The sequence below is a fragment of the Trichomycterus rosablanca genome, chromosome 11 (assembly GCF_030014385.1).
Source record: "Trichomycterus rosablanca isolate fTriRos1 chromosome 11, fTriRos1.hap1, whole genome shotgun sequence".
Lineage (NCBI taxonomy): Eukaryota > Metazoa > Chordata > Actinopteri > Siluriformes > Trichomycteridae > Trichomycterus > Trichomycterus rosablanca.
Window position 1 is genome coordinate 23,640,203 of NC_085998.1, and position 24,763 is coordinate 23,664,965.

General features: G+C 38.9%; 1 protein-coding gene across 1 annotated transcript in view; it reads right to left on the reverse strand.

The window, feature by feature from the left end:
* sema4ba (sema domain, immunoglobulin domain (Ig), transmembrane domain (TM) and short cytoplasmic domain, (semaphorin) 4Ba) overlaps positions 1-24,763 on the reverse strand; it is an 80,169-nt gene that overhangs the window by 22,030 nt on the left and 33,376 nt on the right. Inside the window, exons 3-8 of the mRNA XM_063004558.1 lie at positions 10,721-10,881; positions 8,299-8,361; positions 6,422-6,520; positions 4,781-4,892; positions 4,442-4,558; positions 3,802-3,959 (exon numbers count right to left, since the gene is read on the reverse strand). Coding sequence (XP_062860628.1) covers positions 3,802-3,959; positions 4,442-4,558; positions 4,781-4,892; positions 6,422-6,520; positions 8,299-8,361; positions 10,721-10,881 — 710 coding nt within the window. The remainder of the gene's footprint in view (positions 1-3,801; positions 3,960-4,441; positions 4,559-4,780; positions 4,893-6,421; positions 6,521-8,298; positions 8,362-10,720; positions 10,882-24,763) is intronic.

A 24,763-nucleotide genomic window follows, 5' to 3' on the forward strand; every position in this document is an offset into this window, starting at 1 on the left:
CTGTGTGGAGTTTGAATGTTCTCCCCATGTCTGCGAGGGTTTCCTCCGGGTGCTCCGGTTTCCTCCCACAGTCCAAAGACATGCAAGTGAGGTGAATTGGAGATACAAAATTGTCCCAGACTGTGTTCGATATAACCTTGTGAACTGATGAACCTTGTGTAATGAGTTACTACCGTTCCTGTCATGAATGTAACCAAAGTGTAACACATGACATTAAAATCCTAAAAAACAAACAAACACTTGTTGCAACAGTATTTTTTTACCCCCGATTGCAAGGCTCATTCAAATGGTATGTGGGATTACTCTGTTCGCTTCCTATTATGTGTTGACCAATGTTAACATTATGTTCAGAGTTTTTGGCATCTGTTTTTTTCAACACTTGAATATGGGGAAGGAATTTGTTTGCTATTCATTATTATACCTAAGAATTTAGATTATTTTTTTCCAGTAGTAGTTTGGCTCTGGATGGAATGGTCTTATTTGACAAAAGTGATTAAAGGTTGTCTTTGTTTTTGATAGTTTAAATTAATTTCATGTTTCTAGTTTCTGTTCCAGTGTTTATAGGTGTTTACTTTTGTAGCATATGCATAGTTCATCTTCATGAAAACTCTTGTTTGGATCGGTATACTGTGTTACTGATAAAATGCTACCTTGAGGTATTCCCATTTGTTGTGTGTGTAGGTCCGAATAGATATTGTTTATTTTTAAGTTAAAATTTCTGTCTGTCAGGAGGTTCAAAATTAAGATGGGTAAACATCCACGTAGTTCAATTTGTTGAATGTCCTCTAGGATGCCATGTCTCCAGGTGGTGTCATAAGCTTTATCCAAGTTAAAGAATACCGCCATTATATGTTGTTTGTTTAGGAATACATCTTTAATGTATGATTCTATCCTAATGAGGTGATCTATCATACCCTTTCCTCTTCTTTAGTTTTTATTTATAATGTCCTAGCTTACTAGGAACCAGACTAAACAATGGTTTACCATTCTATTAAACTAAGTGGATTGTCTTTATATCAAATTTCCTTACTTATTGAAATCCTGCTAGTTTATTGCTGATGAGTTCTTTCCAAAAGTTCTTGTTAAGTCTTTTGCCATTTCAGTGGTCAGCAGGGTTCCTCGATATTTTAGGTGTTGAATTTTGAAGTGATTACTTTGGCATATTATGTTTCAGACTGTTTTGGTTGTTGTGTTCGTTTTAAGTCCTGAAACAAAGTTCTTCCATGTTTGTTTTTTATTTGGTTTGTTATGCTTTTTGTATTTTGTTTGTTGAGGTTTTCTATGGTAGGAAATTTATTAAAGTGTTTTTTCCGGTCTTTGCAGTCTTAAACTTGTCATTAAACCACAGACTAGGGGTTTCAGGATTTTTATGGTTGTTCTTGGTATGTTTTGTTGAAGTATTTTTATGTGTTTGTAAACCATTTATCAGGGTTGTTGGATGGATGGAATTTCTCTATGCCAAATCTTACAAACTCAGACCAGTTTGCTTTTTCAAGTTGCCTTTTTGTTTTGCGTGTTGGTGGTTACTGCCGCATAAGTCGTCCCATATTTTTCACCAGATGTTAAGTAAGATTTTTAAGTTAAGTAAGGTGGTTGTGGCCATTACAGTCTCCCATGAGTATGAACAGTGTGTACTTGATTTATTATATTGTCTAATTCTCGTAGGATTGTATGGGAGTCTGGGGGCATATATACTGTGCCAAGTGTTATACTGTAGGTCTATGGGGAATTACATGTATTTCTGTTGTTTGTAAGTTAGATTGTATTAAGATTAGGCTATGGATGGTTTTGTGTCTGATACAGATGGCTGTTCCACCACCTAGATGTTGTAATGGTGGTCTGTATAAGTAGTAAGTGGAGAGTAGTATTGATGTGCTTGGTTTTGTTCTGCTTCCTGGTGATTGGCTTCTGGAGTGTGATGCAGTTGGTTCAGTCACTTCTACATCTTTTTGAGTTTCTTTGTTTCTATTACCGTCTTGGTTAGTTAGTTGTATGTTTGGTTTCTTTTTAGTTTTATACCTATTTTCAGGTATTTTGTTTTCAATGTTTGGGGAATTGGTTAGTTTTTGAGGTTAGGATCTTTAAGTTTGAAATTGTTTCAGATTTATCTCTGTTTACCTATGTAATAGTTGACATTTTACTGTGGGTTTGGACTTGACGATTTCTGCACAGGTTTTGACAATAGGTTGCACCTTTTGACATAGGTGTATTTTCCACTAGTTTTATTGCTTCTGGGTAGCTGATTTTTGGTGTTGTCCTTTGTCTTGTTCTAGATTTGGTATATATAATTCCAGATATCCCATGTCAATTTTCTTGGGGGTGGGGGGGAGGGGTATGGTCTGTTGAATATAAGGATGTATGTATCTGTTCCTTGTCTTGTCATTTGATAATTTCTCATTTGATGTTTGTGATTCCTTGATTAACTAGTTCGTCTGTGATCTTTTCTAATTCTCCTTTGCTGACGTTTACATGGGGAAGAGATTTATACTGTATTCCAGCCAAAAAAGAATGGTGCAAAAAATCATTTCCATCTGGGCACAGTCAATTAGTATTTTCCCAGATCCTGACATTCTTTATTATTCCTGCTATTCTGATTATTGCTTTATGAATAGCAAAGTGTTTAAAAGAAACTTCCAGTGTTTTTGATTCCAGTAAAGTGAAGCGTTGCCAGTTGTCAATTCAATTGGAAAACATTTCATTGTTCACTGTCTTGGTCTGTGATTTTTTCCATGATGAGTCATGTATTTTTCATCATCCCTACTCCCCACCCCCCTCAGACCCCAACAAGGGAATGCCCAGAGCTGCAGATCTACAGCAGATGTGCAGCAGGGCGAACAACCAGGTGTAATTGGCGATTGATTGACCCTGAGCCAGAGTCACAAAAGATACAACCTATGACACGCTGACCAGCTGGTTGATTGGAGCAGGCTTCTCTAACCTCCCTGGGTCCCCACAGGGAACTATTTATCACTGAACACAACATTTAAAACAAGTGAAAACTGCACAGCCAAAAATATTGGTATTCTTAGCTTAATATTTTGTAGCATAGACTATTGAGCCAGTGGCTGTAATCAAACATTTTTTAAGATTTATTTTTTGCTGGTAGTTTGACCCAGTGGTAGCCCAGTGCTAAAGGTAATGGACTAGTAATCAGACAATTGCTGGTTCAAGCCCCACTGCCAGCCCTTAACCCTCAATTGCTCAAACTGTATCCAGTACATAAAACCATTTGCTAAATGCTGTAAATGTAAATCTGCTTTACTCATTTTCCTGGTATGCTGGGTGAATGAGCTACATAAGGTTGGTAGAGATATTTTAATCCTAATTACCTCATACATTCTCAAAGCAAAATTGCAAATGATGCAAGAAGCGTGTATAGGTGTATGTATGTATTTGTGTGTAAATGGAAGGCATATTAGACTAGACTCTACAGTTACATAATAATATTCAAAAAGGAGTAATAGGAGTAGAAAATGTCTAAGGTTGGTGATCAAGGGAGTGAACATTAGAGAAATGTGCTTGTGGATTTCCGTTGTTGGAGTCTCTAAAGGCTGCTGAAACTCTACTGTCTGATCTCTATGGCAGGTGTGACACTTGACACTTGGCTCCTACTCTGTCAGCCACATCTGCATACACTAGAACACACACTTTTTCATACCGCATTGAGAGATTCCAATACTCTGACTAACAGAATAGGGGAAAAGTAAAAAGTTGAGGGGTGTGGTCAAGTGTGTGTGTGTGTGTGTGTGTGTGTAAGAAGCGCATTATAAGAATTGTAAACACACCCGTATGGTTCCTCACCTTACACACGCGAGCTATACGTGACACAATGGTGCTGTCGAAGAAATCAAATTCTTTCCCTGCCTCGCTAAAGAAGAAGTAGATCTTATCATCGTCACCCACCACATTGCCTTTGGGAAGGCTCTCCTGGATGAATGCAGAGCCTACAAAAGCTGGGTCTGTGGAAAGAGCAAAGACAAACTGTACACTGCAATATTTATATTATATCATAACAAGGGATCACACACAAACTCACATAAAGGGGCAATTTCAATAAGGCGGTCCATTAGTAGTTTAGAAGCAAGTACCTGGTGGAAATCCATGGAAAACCAGGGTAAATGTCTCCACACAGACAGTAACTTGGGTTGTGTTCTTTATTATTTCTAATCTTTATTCTAAGTCTTTTACTAAGAGACATATCTGTTGTCATACCTGACTTAATTAATTAAGTTTCTGTCACCCAAACTGTCTTCTTTTTCTCAGCCAAGTAAGAAAACATTCATATTTATGTAGTCATTTATTTCATTCTTGGATTTTCATTCAGGTTTTCATGAGCATGAAAACATCAGCATGAAAAACACATTACATACACTCATTCTGAAAAAGGAAGAGGGTGGGACCAGTGGGACTTTGAGCATTAGCAGATGGCCTTGGCTCTTACCTTGAAGCCAGTTCAGTGAGTTTTCAGTCTTTAAGGCAGAGCCCTGGCCGAGGCTCTTGTAAATGACAGGTTCATTTCCTTGAAAGTTACTGACAGTGCCAGCATACAGATCCCCATCTACAGACAAATGATGAGTTACAGTTAGATTGCACATACATACATACATACATGCATAACTATATACAAATTACACATTACAAAAGAACATTTTAAGACATTTTAAATAATCTAAACCTTAATGTTGACCCAAACCACATTTATTTGAGTCTTCCATGTACTGTATTTTACAACAGTTTCAATGTACCTAGTCACTGACATCCTTTATTTAGCACAACATACCGGCTATAATGGCAGTAGACTTATATTCAGGATTAAAAGGGCAACGATTTCGCCCATCCTCTGTCACAATCTCCCCCGTCCCGCTGCGCACCAGAGAAAAATCTGCTGTTTCCTGGGAACAAATACACACACACATACACACACATTACGAAGGCAAAGTCAACATTTCCTGTGTTCACTTTTCATTATTAGAACCAATTAGATGTGAACAGAGAGTCTTATAGTAACGGATGTGAATAATCTAAACTGAGAGTCTCGGAGTGATGTGATTATCTAGAGGAAAGGCAATCAGACTTAAGACTACGTCACAGATTGCATGTGTGCATGTGTTTAGGCCAAGACTTTTGATAAGAGGCCTGGAGGAAGGAAATAAGTTGGGGTGTAATGTGAAATAACTCTAGGACATCATTTACTCTGCTATCACCAGAATTTCTTTAAATTCAGCATGTCAAAACACAGAATTGGGCTTGAAGTTTTTTGGGTCTCTTGAAGGTTTTTGAGTACCAAAGCAAGAGTGTAGATTCAAAAACAGTTTGTTTTGTAGCACTAACCATCCCAGTAAATATAAGCAAAACCATAAGCATTACTATGGTGTTGGTTCCTGCATTCTGCTTTAATAGTCTTCACTTTTCTGTAAAGGCTTTAATTAGATATTGAAACGTCGTTGCAAAGATTCACTTTTATTTAACAACATTATTGAGTCAGATGTTGAGTTTGTACAATAAGTCCTGGCTTCCAAATTAGGTACCGCCACTCCTGACTTCACTTTGTCTTCTGTCTTCACTAGTCTTGTCTTGTTATACACTGAAACAAAGTGTGTGACCTTTTACAAACTGTTGCTACACATCTGAATCTGAATCTGTGTTATGACCACTGAAAGGTGAAGTGAATAACACTGATTGTCTCTTCATCACAGCACCTGTTAGTGGGTGGGATATAATAGGCAGCAAGTAAAAATTTTATCCTTTAAGTTGATGTGTTAGAAGCAGAAAAAATGGACAAGTGTAAGGATTTGAGCGAGTTTGACAAGGGCCAAATTGTAATGGCTAGACGACTGGGTCAGAGCAGCTCTTGTGGGGAGTTCCTGGTCTGCAGTGGTCAGTATCTATCAAAATTGGTCCAAGGAGGGAAAAGTGGTAAACCAGCGGCAGGGTCATGGGTGGCCAAGGCTCATTAATGCACGTGGGGAGCAAAGGCCAACAGACGAGCTACTGTAGCTCAAACTGCTGAAGAAGTTAATGCTGGTTCTGATATAAAGGTGTCAGAATACAAAGTGCATCACAGGTTGTTGTGTATGGGACAGCAAAAGGGGGACCAACACAATATTAGGAAGGTGGTCATAATTTTATGCCTGATCGGTGTACATATATAACTGAAACTGATGGACCCAGGCCAAACTATCAGAAATGACCTCTGCTATCTACTTTTTAGGGAAAAAAGTTTTTGTAGGTCAAGAATTAAAATTTGTTCTCAAAAATTTAAGCTGAGCTTAGGCATGCAGGTGCTGCACTACAGCAGATCATTTTGAGGGAAATTTCGATTGACTGAGGAAATTACATAAATAATTCATCTGTGCTGTCTGCTGAAAGCCTAGAAAAAAGAAAAGTTAGGCCTGCAGTGCGGGGCTGCAGAAACACTTACAATGTATGCACAAGTAGGGCTGAAGGCATATGTCCCACACACATACAGATGAGTAGCATTAACACGGAGCAAAATCTTAATGTAGTTGAAACAGTCGGTCTGGTAGAGCAAAAGAAAGAGAGAGAGTTAATGTAGCATGTGAAATGTTTATCAATTCATGGTAATAAATGCAAATTCATTCAGAAAGCAGTAATTAACAATGTTTTGCAAGCATTTAATTAAACACAGTTTAAAGAAAAGATATTAATGTTTTACCTTTTTAATTCTATTGATTTTAGTAAATAAAAAACACATTCCAAAAGTTGAGACAGGAATTTTCAAAAACACTGGTCACCACTGGTGATGCCATCATTACTGGGTACAAAGGAACACCAATAAAAAGCTTTTTGTTCACAAGTCAGATATAGGTAAGGTTACTTTGCAAAAACTACATCAGCTAACAGTCCAACAGTTTAAGAACATTGCATGAATAGAATGATTTAAGGATATAATTTTTTCCCTCTTTTTCTCAGATTTCCCCCCCAATTTTCTCCCATAATCTAGTTGTATCCAATTACACTTTTTGCGTTACGCTTCACCTCCACCGATACAACCCTCCACTGCTGACTGAGGAGCTTCACAACTGACACATCCTCAGTACCGACTGCCTCTTTTTACCTGCACGAGGCAAGTTTACATGCGGATCAGCCTTGTGCACGGAGAGTCACACCCTGATTAGCATTATTCCCCAACTCTGTGCAGGCGCTATTAATCAGCCAGCAAAGGTCGTAATTGCACCAGTTATGAGAAACCCTGGTCCGACTCATCCCACCATGTGAACAACAGCCAATTGTTATTCATATGGCCGCCCAGCCCAGCTGGATGGCAGAGCTGAGATTCGATACAATGTATTCGAAATCCCAGCTCTGGTGTGCTAGCGTGTTTTACAGATTTACCTGATTTTATATAAATTTTAAAGAATACTGAGAACTCTTTGTGCATGGCAAAAATCAGGCGGCACATCATAAAAACCTTATTCTAAAAAACCCTGTGGACATTGTGTTCTCTGGGTTGAAAAGGAAAAGGATCATCATGTTTGCTACCAACACAAAGTTTAACAGTCAGCATCATGGTTTAAGAGTGTTAGGTAACCTGGATGTCTATGAAGGTACATACGTATTTTGGAACAACATATGGTGCCATGTAGACAAAATATTTTTCAAGAACATCATTGCTTATTTCAGGAAGACAATGCCAAGCCACCATCTTTAAAATTATGAATGTTGATATACATTTATTTAAGAAAGCAATAGATAGCACACATGTGAAAGTCATGTGTCGAGTTTGCATGTTCTCCCCGTGTCTGTGTGGGTTTCCTCCGGGAGCTCCGGTTTCCTGCCTCAGTCCAAAAACATGCAAGTGTAGTGAATTGGAGATACAAAATTGTCCATGACTGTGTTTGACATTAAACTTGTGAACTGATGAACCTTGTGTAATGAGTAATTACCGTTTCTGTCATGAATACCAAGTAACCATGAGTAACCAAAGTGTAAAACGTTAAAATCCTAATAAACAAACAAACATAGCTAGCTTTTAAACAGGTTTACATTCTGTGTGATATTAAATCATTCATAATTATTAATTTAATATGAATTTGAATATATTTTGTGTTATTTTCTTTTATACAGTTACATTTTCAGCATTTAGTAGAATCTCTTATACAAAGCAACTTATAGCTGTGACAGTACACAATCTAAGCAACTGGGGCTTAAGGGCCTTGCTCAAGGACCAAACGGTGGCAACCTGGCAGTGGTGGGGCTCAAACCGGCAACTTGTCCAGTACCTTAGCTGCTAGGCTACAACTAGCATTAGGATTTTATTGTTTTAGCATTACTTACATGTAAGGTTTTGCCCTTAAAGCTGCACTCTTCTCGCTTACTTTCCAGCGTCCTCCATGTGAACTGCAACAAATGATTGCAATGACGACAAATGAATTAATATGAATTTTATCTGTTCATTTGCACAATACTTGCACTCCAATATGGTTTATTTACGTTTTGATTTTGAGAGTACCTACACTGGTGGCCAAACCACAGAGGGAAATGACCTCTCTCTCTTTGTCTCTCTTTCCCTCTCTTAAGGGTGGCACAGTGGGTAGCACATTCGCCTCACAGCAAGAAGGTCCTGGGTTCGATCCCCAGTTGGGGGAGTTTGTGTGGAGTGTGCATGTTCTCCGCGTGTCTGTGTGGGTTTACTCCGGGTGCTCCAGTTTCCTCCCACAGTCCAACAACATGCAAGTAAGATGAATTGGTGACACTAAATTGTCCAAGACTGTGTTTGATATAAACTTGTGAACTGATGAACCTTGTGTGTAATGAGTAACTACCGTTCCTGTCATGGATGAAACCATAGTGTAAAACATGATGTTAAAATCCTAATAAACAAACAAACAAATCCCTCTCTTAAAGTCTCACTGTCTGACATGAAAACCCCAAATCTTTTTCAGCTTTATTTACACGTTTTCACATTTCACATTGAAGTAACATGAAAAAGGGTAACATTTCTCAAAATAAAGAACATTAAAAAAACTAGAATAACAGGGTTGAATAAGTAACCACACCCCTGATTTAACTTTTCATAGAGCAACATTTCAAAGAGCAACATACATTTCAATAAAAAAAAAACCTTATATCATCATAATATTACTAACCGAAGAGGTAGTACACCAAACTATGTAACAGACATTTAGTTTATTTTGCACCTTTAACTATTTCATGAGTCCCTAAAATTAATTACTAGTACTTGCACTTTTAATCTGGTGCACCAACATACTCCTCAAACTCATTAAAGCTGCCCTTAAAGAGCGTATAAACAGATGGCCAAATAACAAGCGTGCTCAGGGAGTATGGAGGAGTTCAAGACCAATTAAACTGACACAACCCTTACATACGCCCAAACGCAGGTAAATTTAAAAGGCACACATCCTCCCAGAATGCAAAGATGTATCCGCATCCTATTTCTTGTCACCACCAATAACCAGGCACATATGTAGAACAGAGGAAAGTGTAATGTTCTAGCACAAAACTTGATTCTTTAACAATAAAACCATACACAGTTGTATGAAAACAACTAACGTGTTTAAATTGCAGCATTATAGTTTAGTTTTTACCCATTCCTCCATAGATATTTGATGGCATTCAAGTTAGGAAATTGGCTAGCACATTTACCACATTTACTTTATATATTTATTTATTTTAAATAAATGAAGTGTTTGGCTTAACAAACAAAACTGGCAGTGTTTGAGGGATGGAATGTCAGAAAAGAAAGCTTATTTTTTTAAAGGTGGTGGGCTAGCAAACAAGACAGCTCACCAGAGCACCCCATATTTACATTAATTAGATATATTTCCCCACTTAGTTTTTAACGTATTTTTCTTTAGGCTTATAGCCGACTAGGCATAACATTATGACCACTGACAAGTGAAGTGAATATCCACTGACAAGTGAAGTGATTGTCTCTTCATCATGGCACCTGTTAGTGGGTGAGATATATTAGGCAGCAAGTGAACATTTTATCCTCAAAGTTGATGTGTTAGAAGCAGGACAAGCATAAGGATTTGAGCGAGTTTGACAAGGGCCAAATTGTGATGGCTAGACGACTGGGTCAGAGCATCTCTAAAACCGCAGCTCTTGTAGGGGTTTCCCGGTCTGCAGTAGTCAGTATCTATCAAAAATGGTCCAAGGAAGTAACAGTGATAAACCGACGACAGGGTCATGGGCGGCCAAGGCTCACTGATGCACGTGCAGAGCGAAGGCTGGCCTGTGTGGTCCGATTCAACAGACGAGCTATATACTGTAGCTCAGATTGCTGAAAAAGTTAATGCTGGTTCTGACAAAAAGGTGTCAGAATACACCGTGTATCTCAGTTTGTTTTGGCAGCAAAAGGGGGACCAACACAATATTAGGAAGGTGGTCATGTATACATATACAGTGTAAGTACAAAGTCAAAAGATCATACATGTGTAAATATAAATATAGTTTTACTTAAATTACAGAGAGTTTAATAATTGTTATTCTGAAAATGTTGTATTTTATTAGTAGTAGTAGTACTGAGACTGAAAGTGAAATTGCATTTGTAAGAAACTGTAAACTGAAAAATTTTTTGAGTGATCTTTATCTGTTAAACTGAAATGCTTGTATAAAGCAACACCCCAAGTAAACAATGTCTACCCCATAAGAATGCACACATATGCATGCAGTACACACAAAAAAATTTCATGTCAGCAAACATGCACGAACATGTACAAATGTACATACTTACATTACGTTGCAGTTCTGGCTTGCTGATATCGCTGAGGTTAAGTGCAAACAGAGTCTCTCTTGCACCTACATACAGTGTGTTATCTTCTGGGCTCAGCAGTAAAGTGGTATAATTGAGAACACCATCAGCTGAAAACCTTTTTACTGATCTGTCCTTTGCATCTAAAAAACAGATAGAAACAAGCATAAATGAAGGGAGATATTTTAAAAGACAGCTTAAGTAAACCTTATTGAGACAGTTATGATGAAGTCTTTGAGGAATAGATACAGATGTGCAGATACAAAACAAGTATTCAGCATCTCTTGGGGGAATGGCTAAAGCACTTGAATGGATTGGTGCCCTGTCCAGGGTATTTATTCTCTGTACCCAGAGTTTACTGGTAGAACTTGTAGAACACTGACCAGAATAAAGCAGTGAAATGTTCATAAATCCACTAGTAATCTTTCACAGACATGTGCACCACACAATTTTTTCAATGTTGACTTTGAAGGAGCAAGACCAACAGTTACACACAGAACAAAATACAATAACCATATCTGTAACCATCTCCCTTCCTACACTAGGGATGTAACGATACTAACTATATGTAACTACCCATGATGCAATGCGATTCACGATATGATTTTTTCCCAATTTGTTAAACTGAAACTGAAGACAAATGATGACAAAGTTTCCTTTTATTATTTCTCTTAAAAAATAAAATAAAATACTGTATTTGTGATTATCTTTTATTCATCTACACAAAGAATGCCCTTTTATTTCTGAGGTAGGTACAATCTATGCAAAACAATTTGGCTGAAAAACTCTAAATCTGGCAACCAGGCATATAGCACCAGTGACGTCAACCAGGCGAGGTGTATAGCGCCAGTGCCCCCTGCTGTTTAAAGTGAATATCAATTCAAATCAATTTGAATTGTGGAATTTTTTGAATTGGTTATTAACTGTCCTGTGGTGCATCATTACATCCCTATCCTACACACAAGACTCTGAACAAGAAGAAAAGAGGCACAGATGTAAATACATCAGGACACTGAAATGTAATGAGAACTCACAGTTAAAAAGGGTTGTTTAGCTGCTCAGGTGGCGCAGCAGTAAAACATGCAAGCACTAGAGCTGACATATCAAACTACGGGCAGGCTGGGCAGCTACATGAACAATGATTGGCTGTTGTTCATACAGGGTGGGAGCCGGAGCTGGGACCTCATAACTGATGCAATTACATTCTCTGCTGGCTGGTTGATGGCACCTGCACAGAGTCGGGGGATAATGCTGATCAGGGTGTGGCTGTCCGTACACAAAGCTGATCCGCATATGAACTCGCAGGTGAAAAGATGCAGTCGGCTACTGTGCACGTGTCAAAGGGGGCGTGTGTCAGTCTCGCTCTCCTCAATCAGGAGTAGAGATTAGCATCGATAGAGAGGAAGCGTAATGCAATCGAGTAATTGGATAAGACTAGACTGGGAGGAAAACTGGGAGAAATGCAAAAAAGGGTTGTGTATATAAATACAATAACAAGTATACCCACATACTTTCCCCCAATAAACTGCATTAATTGCTGTATTTATAAGAACAAAGTCAAAATACTCTGCACATTTGTAGTAGATACATGAACTAAAAGAATAATAAATAACAAATGGTTAAATATGCCTTCCCTGGTTTTCCCTCACTGTGACTGTATTAATTTACATTTAAAACTGCTGCAGGGTGTCTACAATCAGAGCAAAGTTAACAAAGAATCAAACACCATCTACATGACTGATTATCTCAGCTTTGGTCAATATTTGTCTGTTTAAAATAGCTGAACATGCACTGATTAACCATAACATTAAAACCACCTCCTTGTTTCTACACTCACTGTCCATTTTATCAGCTTCACTTACCATATAGGAGCACTTTGTACTTCTACAATTACTGACTGTAGTCTATCTATTTCTCTACATACTTTATTAGCCTGCTTTCACCCTGTTCTTCAATGGTCAGGACCCCTGCAGGACCACCACAGAGTAGGTATTACTGTGGTGTGTTAGTGTGTTGTGCTGGTATGAGTGGATCAGACACAGCAGCGCTGCTGGAGTTTTTAAATATCGTGTCCACTCACTGTCCACTCTATTAGACACTCCTACCTAGTTGGTCCTTATTGTAGATGTAAAGTCAGAGATGATCGGTCATCTATTGCTGCTGTTTGAGTTGGTCATCTTCTAGACCTTCATCAGTGGTCACAGGACGCTGCCCACGGGGTGCTGTTGGCTGGATGTTTTTGGTTGGTGGACTATTCTCAATCCAGCAGTGACAGTGAGGTGTTTAAAAACTCCATCAGCATTGCTGTGTCTTATCCACTCATACCAGCACAACACACATAACACACCACCACCATGTCATTGTCACTGCAGTGCTGTGAATCATTCACCACCTAAATAATACATACTCTGTGGTGGTCCTGACCATTGAAGAACAGGGTGAAAGCAGGCTAAAAAAGCATGCAGAGAAACAGATGGACTACAGTCAGTAATTGTAGAACCACAAAGTGCTTCTATATGGTAAGTGGAGCTGATAAAATGGACAGTGAGTGTAGAAACAAGTAGGTGGTTTTAATGTTATGGCTGATCGGTGTATGTTCAACTCTAAATCAAAGCCACTGCTTTGTATCATTATAGTGATGCAGATTGTCACCATGGCAACCATTTCCTTTTTTTTTTTGTAGGCTAGTTTTTACCATTGCTTTGTCATCCAGGAGTGGTATCCGATAAATTAAAAAATCTGAGGTTTAATTTCAAACAACGGACCGCCCCACCTGGGGATCAAACCCAGGACCTTCTTGCTGTGAGGCGACAGTGCTACCCACTGAGCCACTGTGCCACCCCAACACCATACATTAAACATGAGGTCACACTGCAAGTCAGTGGCATAACAAATGTACATTTATTTGTACTAGATGAGTGGAGTATATTTAAGACAAAACCAGGGAACACACCTTGGATTAGGGAAGGCAGCAATTTATCACAGGGTAGCACACACCTAGTAATACATGCAATGACGCATATCCATGGGTAATTTAGTGTAATTACCCACTTTCTTAGGACCCATGTTGCTGTGCGGCACCCACTGCACCATTGAGCCACTTGTTTAAAATACATTTTAAAGAACAAAAGGACATTTTGTAAAATCTGTAATATGTTCATTCTTTTATCTATCTATAAGTTGCTTGTATTTTTTTAAATATAAACACATTTTGAGGTTGATGCCTATAACACAATGAACAACAGTTAAGAGATGGGCAAAATAAGAGTCAAAAGTTTCTAGAATATTCAAGTTACACCATTTGAAACATTCCACAATAAACAGTTAAATTGGTAACAGGTGAGGATATCATGATTAATTATAAAATGAGAATACACCAGAAGCTCAGTTAAAGACAGGTCATGACTCACCAATCTGTACCAAACTTAGAGAATGAATTGTAATAAAGAACATATTGTAGATCTTTTACAATCTACCATACATAATATTGTAAAAAGATTCAGAGAATCTGGAGAACTCCCACTCTGTGTGTTGAATGAGCGTGACATTCAAGTCCTCAAATAGCATTGCAATAGAATCATCAAGCTACTGTGATAAATACAGCCACACGGGCTTGGAACTTTGGAAAACCCATGTAACACTATCTAAGTATTTTGTTAAGTTAAAAACTAAATGTCAAATTCACATTTTTTTTTGTATTTTGTTTATGCATTTTCTCCCTTTTTCTCCCGATTTAGCCCAATTGCATCATGCCGACCCCCACTCTGGTTAAGGAGAACAAAGCTTACCCACGCCCCCTCCGACACGTGGGTAGCAGGCCGTATGCATTTTTCCACCTGCACTTTGACGAGTGTGCATACAAATCAGCACTGCGTACGGAGAGACACACCCTGTTCAATGCACTTTTCATCTCTGTTCAGGCGCCATCAATCAGCCAGCAGAGGTTGTAATTGCATTAGTTTTGAGGGAGAGAAACCCTATCCAACTTAGTCCCGCCCCTATGAACAACAGGCCAAATCGTTGTTCATATGGCCGCTCAGCCAAGCTGGCTGGCAGAGCTGAGACTCGATACGATGTATTAGAGATCCCAGCTTTGGTGTTCAGTGTGTGTTTTACCGCTGCGCCACCTGAGCGGCCTGTCAAATTCACATTTAAGTGTTACAGTGTATATGACCCTGAAACATTTTGACGGTAAGCACTCTCCACCTTAAGGCATATTCAGTGGGGGCCAAACATCTAAAACCACTAATAAAATTGCTTCTCTTTTTTTGCTTTGCTCCTTTTTTCAAATTTAATGCAAATGTTTTTTAATGTTTTTGATAGGACAAATAGTTTTTGATATAGTCATATTTGTAATACCCTCTACAAATGTATAAACTTCTTATGAGTAGATCAAATTCACCTGGCAACTACCTGGTAACTAGTAGATCTATATGAGGATTTGTCCTCCAAGGAAAAGAAAAAATAACAGACTTAGTTTTGTGAGATATGGGAAAAGTCCTAAAACAGCTGCATCAGAAATGCAATGCTTTTAAAAAGGTATTCTTCATTTCACCAGGAAGTCTTATTATTGCTAACTCTAGTTTAAGACTTTTGGGTTATATTGTTTCTTTTTCTCCCTTTCGAGAGGAAACAGGCTGGCACTGGTTGTCACTACAAGCTTCAGGGAAATTTCATGGTGATTTAGTAAAGCAAAGACAAATGGTAACACCAAACCCAAATCGGGGCTTTGGAGGGATTTGTGCTGAAAGAAGCAGCTTGGCCAGTTATTCTATAGAGTCACGTCAGCACATCTTTTCTCTCATCAGAGCATACAATGAGGCGAGTAATTGAGCTCTATTAAGAAAAAGGAATGCAGGGCCAAGCAAGATTAAATGTTCTTTTTTTTTATTAATGCCTGTTTGCTGTCATTACATTATAAGCTTTAGTCATTATTATTGCATTGCCATGTTAACAGCAAGATAAAGAGAGCTCTAGAAACATTGAAAAGACAATAATCTGTTATACACTACACCATTCACTACATGCACTATTCACTACATGACCAAAAAAGTAGGTGGAATAAGCGTTTCCTTTTTCATGGTCTCTAGTATAATTGGGTTTGGCTATTTCAGTCACAACATTTAACATACGCTTAAAATAAAATCTACAAAGAGGCAATCTTCATCTACACTACTTTGCCAAAAGTATTCGCTCGTCTACCTTCACACGCATTTGAACAACTTGAGTGACATCCTATTTTTAATCCATAGTGTTTAATATGATGTCGGCCCACCTTTTGCAGCTATAACAGCTTCAACTCTTCTGGGAAGGCTTTCCACAAGGTTTAGGAGTGTGTTTATGGTCATTTTTGACCATTCTTCCAGAAGCGCATTTGTAAGGTCAGACACTGATGTTGGACGAGAAGGCCTGGCTCGCAGTCTCCGCTCTAATTCATCCCAAAGGTGTTCTATCGGGTTGAGGTCAGGACTCTACGCAGGCCAGTCAAGTTCTTCGCTCATCCATGCCTTTATGGACATTTGTGCACTGGTACGCAGTCATGTTGGAAAAGGAAGGAGCATGAAACTGTCCAAAATCTCTTGGTATGATGAAGCATGAGTTCCTTTCACTGGAACTAAGGGGCCAAGCCCAACTCCTGAAAAGCAACCCCCCACCATAATCCCCCCTCCACCAAACTTTACACTTGGCACAATGCAGTCAGACAAGTACCGTTCTCCTGGCAACCGCCAAACCCAGACTCGTCCATTGGATTGCCAGACAGAGAAGCGTGATTCGTCACTCCTGAGAACACGTCTCCACTGCTCTAGAGCCCAGTGGCGGCATACTTTACACCACTGCATCCGACATTTTGCATTGCGCTTGGTGATGTAAGGCTTGGATGCAGCTGCTCGGCCATGGAAACCCATTCCATGAAGCTCTCTACACACTGTTCTTGAGCTAATCTGAAGGCCACATGAAGTTTGGAGGTCTGTAGAGATTGACACAGACCTCTGTGCACTATGCACCTCAGCATCCGCTGACCCCGCTCTGTCATTTCACGTGGCCTACCACTTCGTGGTGGAGTTGCTGTCATTCCCAATCGCTTCCACTTAATACCACTGACAGTTGACTGTGGAATATTTAGTGATGAGGAAATTTCACGACTGGACTTGTTGCACAGGTGGAATCCTACCACGGAACCTCGCTGGAACTCAGTGAGCTCCTGAGAGCGACCCATTCTTTCACAAATGTTTGTAGAGGCAGTCTGCATGCCAAGGTGCTAGGTGCTGTGGCCATGGAAGTGATTGGAACACCTGAATTTAATGATTTGGATGGGTGAGTGAATACTTTTGGCAATATAGTGTAAATGTATGAATCTTCATATAAATGTATCATTTACGTAAACTGAAAACATCTAGGAGCAACAACTACTTAGCTGCAAAAATGTAGGCCACTAAAGTTCACAGAACTGGACTGTAAATTGTCCGTCCTTGGTTGCAACAGTTAATAAAAGACTCAAAACTGTCACAGAACTGTTTAGCAAAATGGATTGTATTTCAATAGGCAAACAGCTTTGCAAAATTCTAAATAAAAGCATGCTTAATACAATCAATGCATGTTTAGCACACTGCCATTGGAAAAGCTTTATAAACGCATTTTCTAAAGTAATAAATCAGAGCTTTCCATTTAGACTGCTGGACGATTTTGAGTTCGATGTAATTTAAGGTAAAAGGACCTGCAAACGTTGGCAATTACAGCCTAGTATTCATGTAAACAGCTGTTAGATTTATTGGCTGTTTACAAACAAGATGCTGTACAGTGAAAGAAGACAATAACCAAAACAGACCAATAAGATGCTTTAGTATTTGATAATGACGCATTGGTCCCACACAACATAATATTCTGAAAGGTATGGCTCAAGTACATTAATCAGAGTCAACTGTACCCTGACAGGTTTTACACTGGGCTTTTCATTAATGACATTGAACTTGTGTCTTTTTAGGGATGTTGACATTATATACACTGATCAGCCATAACATTAAAACCACCTCCTTGTTTCTACAATCACTGTCCATTTTATCGGCTCCACTTACCATACAGAAGCACTTTGTAGTTCTACAATTACTGACTGTAGTCGATCTGTTTCTCTGCATGTTTTGTTAGCCCCCTTTCATGCTGTTCGTCGATGGTCAGGACTCTCCCAGGACCACCACAGAGTAGGTATTATTTGGGTGGTGGATCATTCTCAGCACTGCAGTGACACTGACATGGTGGTGGTGTGTTAGTGTGTGTTGTGCTGGTATGAGTGGATAAGACACAGCAATGCTGATGGAGTTTTTAAACACCTCACTGTCACTGCTGGACTGAGAATAGCCCAGCAACCGAAAATATACAGCCAACAGCACCCCGTGGGCAGCGTCCTGGGACCACTGATGAAGGTCTAGAAGATGACCAACTCAAACAGCAGCAATAGATATCGATCGTCTCTGACTTTACATCTACAAGGTGGACCAACTAGGTAGGAGTGTCTAATAGAGTGGACAGTGAGTGAACATGGTATTTAAAACTCCAGCAGCGCTGCTGTTTTAGATCCACTCATACTAGCACAACACACACTAACACACCACCACCATGTGGTGAGCAGTGCTGAGAATGATCCACCACCTAAATAATACCTACTCTGTGGTGGTTCTGTGGGGGTCCTGACCATTAAAGAACAGGGTGAAAGCAGGCTAAAAAAATTAGACAAACAGATGGACTACAGTCAGTAATTGTTCATATTCCAAAAATTTTGCCTAAACAGGTCTAAATAAGAATTTTTTTAAGGTTTTCTAGCAGCACAGTATTGCATTATTTGATATTATATTTTTGGCTGTACTGTAAAATGCTAAAACAGTAATTACCCTCAATTATTACAGTTATGTTAGATAAAAGAAGCTAATTTTATTATTATTACAGTTATTGTTTATATTATTATTATAAAAGTCCTGTTATCTACTGGTAAATACTGATGTCTGTCACCCTACTGCCTATAAATTGTTAAGGCAAAATTTAGAGAGGGGTTACACGTCTTTCCCAATTTTACACACACATTTATGAAACTTTTTGAAAATGAAACACTGTTTTAATTTGTTTTTCATGTTTTATTATAAAAAGGACATGTTACACTTTTTCAAACTAATATTGGTCAAGCTAAATTACACATGAACCTCATATACACTGTGACATCCAGCCTGTTACGTATTAGGTCGTAACAGGGTGGACCATAAGAGACATAAAATTAGCCATTAGCTAGCAAGTGAGCAAAATCATGCTAGCATAAAAGTGAATTCAGACAAAGAATTCTCTGCTTTTTAGTATGATTATTTTTTAAATGATCAAATTGTATTGCTTTTTCTCATATATCCCATAACAGGGTGGACATGTTATGGTTGACCATATAAGACTTTTAGGATAAAATGTGGAAAAAACAACATTAAAATGAGGAGTTAGCCACTCATCTTCCACAGTTGTTTTCCCTCTAAAAAGATCATGTGAATGCCAGGAAATTATGTCAGTATGCAAAACAGCTCTTCATTTTAAGAGACAGTAGTAAGAAATAACAGGGTGGACAGCAGCCTGAGGGACGTGTGAAAAACCCTTATAATTAGCAATAAAATAAAACTCATTAAGAAAAAAAATCCAAGGTTTAGAGGGACTTAAGCAAACCTTTTAAACAGTATTGAAAGACATATATTACATATGATTAAACCTCATATATCCATCACTAAATCAGAACGTACCTAAGAGATTTTATCTCTGGTATCTAAGAGATAAAAACAGTATGTATACAGTCATTTTATTTTGGGGGGTAAAAAACATTGTGTTTAGTATTTGAAAGTGTTAATTATTTCAGTAAGATGTTTAGACAATTGTATTGTTTATTTACTTAAATTTACTTAATAAATACAAGGAATGACCCTTATCGGAAAGATATTTTTGGCTTGACAACCTTTCTACTGTAGCACTTTCTGTAATAACTTATCCCACAAACAGACGACACAATCACATAATGACATGATACTACTACCTTAAGGCATCCACAGCCTATACAGGTGCAATACCACATAATTATGCAATAAGGAGACCTGTTATTTTCCAGTGACTGCCCCTGCTAAAATGAATTACCTCTTTGCTCTTCTCAGTAATCAATTTAGGGAAGAATGAATTATGTGGGTTTTAAGGAACCTTCCTTCTCAAGCTTGCTTCTCCTTTCCTTTAAGCATACTTTAAGCATAAGCGTGCACACACACCTGTTGATCACTTCTGGAGTAAAACCACCTATTTTTTGTGTATAATTTTTTGTGTACATTTTTTATTTTATTTTATAACTAAAAACATAAACAAAGAGCATTTTTGGCAGAACACCACAAGTACATAAAAGATACTTTTGTATGTGTCCCAAACCACTTACAGTTGTACTAAATCGTAAGTCAGATTCCCAGAAGTGTCAGTTAGTGCTTGGCTTGATTTACACAGACATGATTGGCTAGGGGAAGGTGTCCAAAGTCCTGCACCATCCTACACTGACCAGGAAAAAGTGGCTGATAAAAATAAAATTAGCTTCCAATAATTCCAATTTGAATTTTTGATGTAACTGGTTCATAGTTGTGGAGCTTAGGTTAGTTCATTTAAATGGCACATCCACATTTTATGTTTGTTTGAAACTACCTGGTGATGAAAATGACCTCTTCATTGAGATGAAAGATTTGATTAAAATCCAATTAATTAAATCCACTTCAAACACCCTAATGCTGCTTTGCAATTGATTACTTTGTCTTTCCGCTTGGTAGGTCCTCAAAAAGATATCTGCAATATTTACACCAGGTGACAATTATACAAGCTCACTCCTGCCTTTTTGAGCAGCTTCCAATTTTGTGTCAGTCTAGCAAGACTAATTTACCACCTCCCCTCTAAATAGTAATTTCATATCTTGCATGTTATTGGGACCTTATTCATATAGCTGCAGAGAAAATAGGGCCTATATTTATCAGTCTTGTAATTACACAGACAAACATAACTATAGTCACACTGCAGTAATAAGTTATTTTATGATTAAGGCTATTTTATGAGTCACATTTATTGTTAAACCAGTAAAACTGTAATTAAATACAAAATTGTGTTGAAGAGCATTTTAAGAATAGATTTTCACTTTTTTATTTCCTATCCAAGTATGAATACAGTGTTTAAAAAGACAGCAAAACCTTTAGGATTTATTAAGTCAATCCACATCAAGATGGTGAAAGAGACCAGAGTTCCTAAAGACCCCTAACAGAACATCAGGGTTAAAGATGAAAAACAAGATGTAGTGCCCCTAAATTATCTGCCAAGCCCTTTAACAAAGCCAAACTAGTTGTTTCTGCCAAGTGAGTGCTGAAGTCAGCCTCTTGCTTGAGGGGTATTGGCAGAGGATACCTAAACTGCCATTCAAATGAAGATAAAATGTTTAGTGATGAATGCCATTGGGTGTTGTGGGGCTACCCTGCCCAGTGCAGTTGTTTTGCCCTGGATAAAGAGGTAAGCAGTAATCAGGCATCAAAGCATTTCTTCAGTTTGTCGCCATCGATCAGCCAGCAGAGGCCATCATTGCGGCGATTTTGAGAAAACCTATTGTCCAGCCCCTTACAGACACACAACCCAGCCAGCTGATAGCAAAACCGAGATTCGAACTTTGTGGGTTTAACATATTTTACAGCTGTGCCACTTGAGTGTTCTGCTATATTAACTGATTAATTAAATATCCATAAATAAGTTTAAAAAATATTATGGACACAAAGCAGAATTTGTCTCACTACAGGTAGGAAAACTGTCTGTCTCATTGCTGTTTATTTTAGCAGTTAACTGTTAGGCAATTAATTTAATCATTCAAATTATGGTATAAATAGAAAGTCAAGTGTTTGGAGTGAATCAAAACTACACAAACACATTAACTGAAGTCTAGAATTACATACGGCTCCACTATGCTGCCATGTTATGTGATAAAACCATCAAAAAATTTGTAGCCATAATGTACAGCATTCAAAATTCATTGCAGACTGTATGAACCCAAGACATCTTATGTTTTGTCTGGCCAACCTTATAATATTTGTTAATACTGTATAAATACATGCATTTCAGGCCTGCAACACATCCAAAAAGTTGGAACAGGGGCAATTTAGGGCTAGACAGACAAACAGAAAGAATGATGTAATTTCAAGCAGATGATGTCAACAGGTGATTGTAATCATGATTTGGAACAAAAATGGATAATTGACCTGCCTGCAGTCCTCACCTGTCCCCAATAGAGAATGTGTGGATTTTGAAATGAAAAATGCAACAATGGCAAGCTTGTACAGTTGCTTTACCATCCCAACTTTTTTAGAATGTGTTGCAGGACAGAAATGTAGAAATTGATGTATATGAACAAATGAAATTAAGTTGACCGTACAAAACATGGGCTCGGTGGGTAGCACTGTCGCCTCACAGAAAGAAGGTCCTGGGTTTGATCCCCAGGCGGGGCAGTCGGGGTCCTTTCTGTGCAAAGTTTGAATGTTCTCCCTGTGTCTGCGTGGGTTTCCTCCAGGAGCTCCGGTTTCCTTCCACAGTCCAAAAACATGCAGTCAGGTTAATTGAAGACACTGAATTGCCCTCTAGGTGAATGGGTGTGTATGTATGGGTGTGTAAGTGTGTCTGCCCTGCGATGGACTGGCACCCCGTCCAGGGTGTTACTGTGTGCCTTGCGCCTACTGAAAAGCTGGGATAGGCTCCAGCACCCCGTGACCCTAATTGGACAAGCGGTTAAGAAAGTGAGTGAGTGAGACAAAACATGAAATATCTTGGGTTCATACTGTCTGCAGTCAAAGCAAATGTAAGAAACACTCCATTTTTTTAATTTCTATTTTTTATACTGTCCCATTTTTCTGATTTGGGGTTATATTAATAATATGAATATAATAAATCAAAACAATGACAACTCTAAATCTATATCTGAAAAACTGGTTTCAAACTTGCTTCTCCCTTTCTTAAAATACATCTAAACAGCCTAACCCAAAAGCAACAAACTAATTCTACGCTGTGTTCTATCTGAACCATTCTCATGCAGAACATTTAGAGATAATGATCAGCAGAAGAAACCATACGCCATTCCGTTTAAGAAATTGCTCGCTGCTTCTCCAGAAAGAGCATTAAAACAACGAGAGAAAACATAAAATAGAAAATGGAGAAGACTTAAGAAAATGAACGCTTCACCTGGAAAGCATAAACAAATCAGGCACAGAGGTTGATATCCATCAAGAGTTTGGTTAGATGATCTGTGAGGGTTTTGTGTTTGTTTAGGGAGCTCCTCCAGGGGCCCGTCTACAAGTAAACTGAAACCTTGGTGAGTCTTGGAGTTCAGAGTAGGCCAAACAAGATTGAGGAGCAGAACTCAAATAAAGACCTCAAAGCTCTCTTAAAGACAAGCAAGATAAAAACAGACTAGTGTCTGAAGTTTATGTATGGTTTAACCAATTTAAACAGCAAAACAGCACCTACAAAAACTTGTGATTTGCAAGCAAAGTTCTTTACATGGGTCAGAGCTGAAAACATGCCATGGTGCCATAAAATAATCTAAACTGGGTTTAAATTTTCTACTCTGTCTACTATACTTAGCATTCCTTGCAGATTTTACATTACTCATCATTATTGAATAAATATGCAATTAACATGCAGGGGATTGGCTTTAAACATTCTATTAAACAACCAAAACAACAGGATATACAGTGTATCACAAAAGTGAGTACACCCCTCACATTTCTGCAAATATTTCATTATATCTTTTCATGGGATAACACTATAGACATGAAACTTGGATATAACTTAGAGTAGTCAGTGTACAGCTTGTATAGCAGTGTAGATTTACTGTCTTCTGAAAATAACTCAACACACAGCCATTAATGTCTAAATAGCTGGCAACATAAGTGAGTACACCCCACAGTGAACATGTCCAAATTGTGCCCAAATGTGTCGTTGTCCCTCCCTGGTGTCATGTGTCAAGGTCCCAGGTGTAAATGGGGAGCAGGGCTGTTAAATTTGGTGTTTTGGGTACAATTCTCTCATACTGGCCACTGGATATTCAACATGGCACCTCATGGCAAAGAACTCTCTGAGGATGTGAGAAATAAAATTGTTGCTCTCCACAAAGATGGCCTGGGCTATAAGAAGATTGCTAACACCCTGAAACTGAGCTACAGCATGGTGGCCAAGGTCATACAGCGGTTTTCCAGGACAGGTTCCACTCGGAACAGGCTTCGCCAGGGTCGACCAAAGAAGTTGAGTCCACGTGTTCGGCGTCATATCCAGAGGTTGGCTTTAAAAAATAGACACATGAGTGCTGCCAGCATTGCTGCAGAGGTTGAAGACGTGGGAGGTCAGCCTGTCAGTGCTCAGACCATACGCCGCACACTGCATCAACTCGGTCTGCATGGTCGTCATCCCAGAAGGAAGCTGACGCACAAGAAAGCCCGCAAACAGTTTGCTGAAGACAAGCAGTCCAAGAACATGGATTACTGGAATGCCCTGTGGTCTGACGAGACCAAGATAAACTTGTTTGGCTCAGATGGTGTCCGGCATGTGTGGCGGCGCCCTGGTGAGAAGTACCAAGACAACTGTATCTTGCCTACAGTCAAGCATGGTGGTGGTAGCATCATGGTCTTGGGCTGCATGAGTGTTGCTGGCACTGGGGAGCTGCGGTTCATTGAGGGAAACATGAATTCCAACATGTACTGTGACATTCTGAAACAGAGCATGATCCCCTACCTTTGAAAACTGGGCCTCATGGCAGTTTTCCAACAGGATAACGACCCCAAACACAACCTCCAAGATGACAACTGCCTTGCTGAGGAAGCTGAAGGTAAAGGTGATGGACTAAACCCAATTGAGCACCTGTGGCGCATCCTCAAGTGGAAGGTGGAGGAGTTCAAGGTGTCTAACATCCACCAGCTCCGTGATGTCATCATGGAGGAGTGGAAGAGGATTCCAGTAGCAACC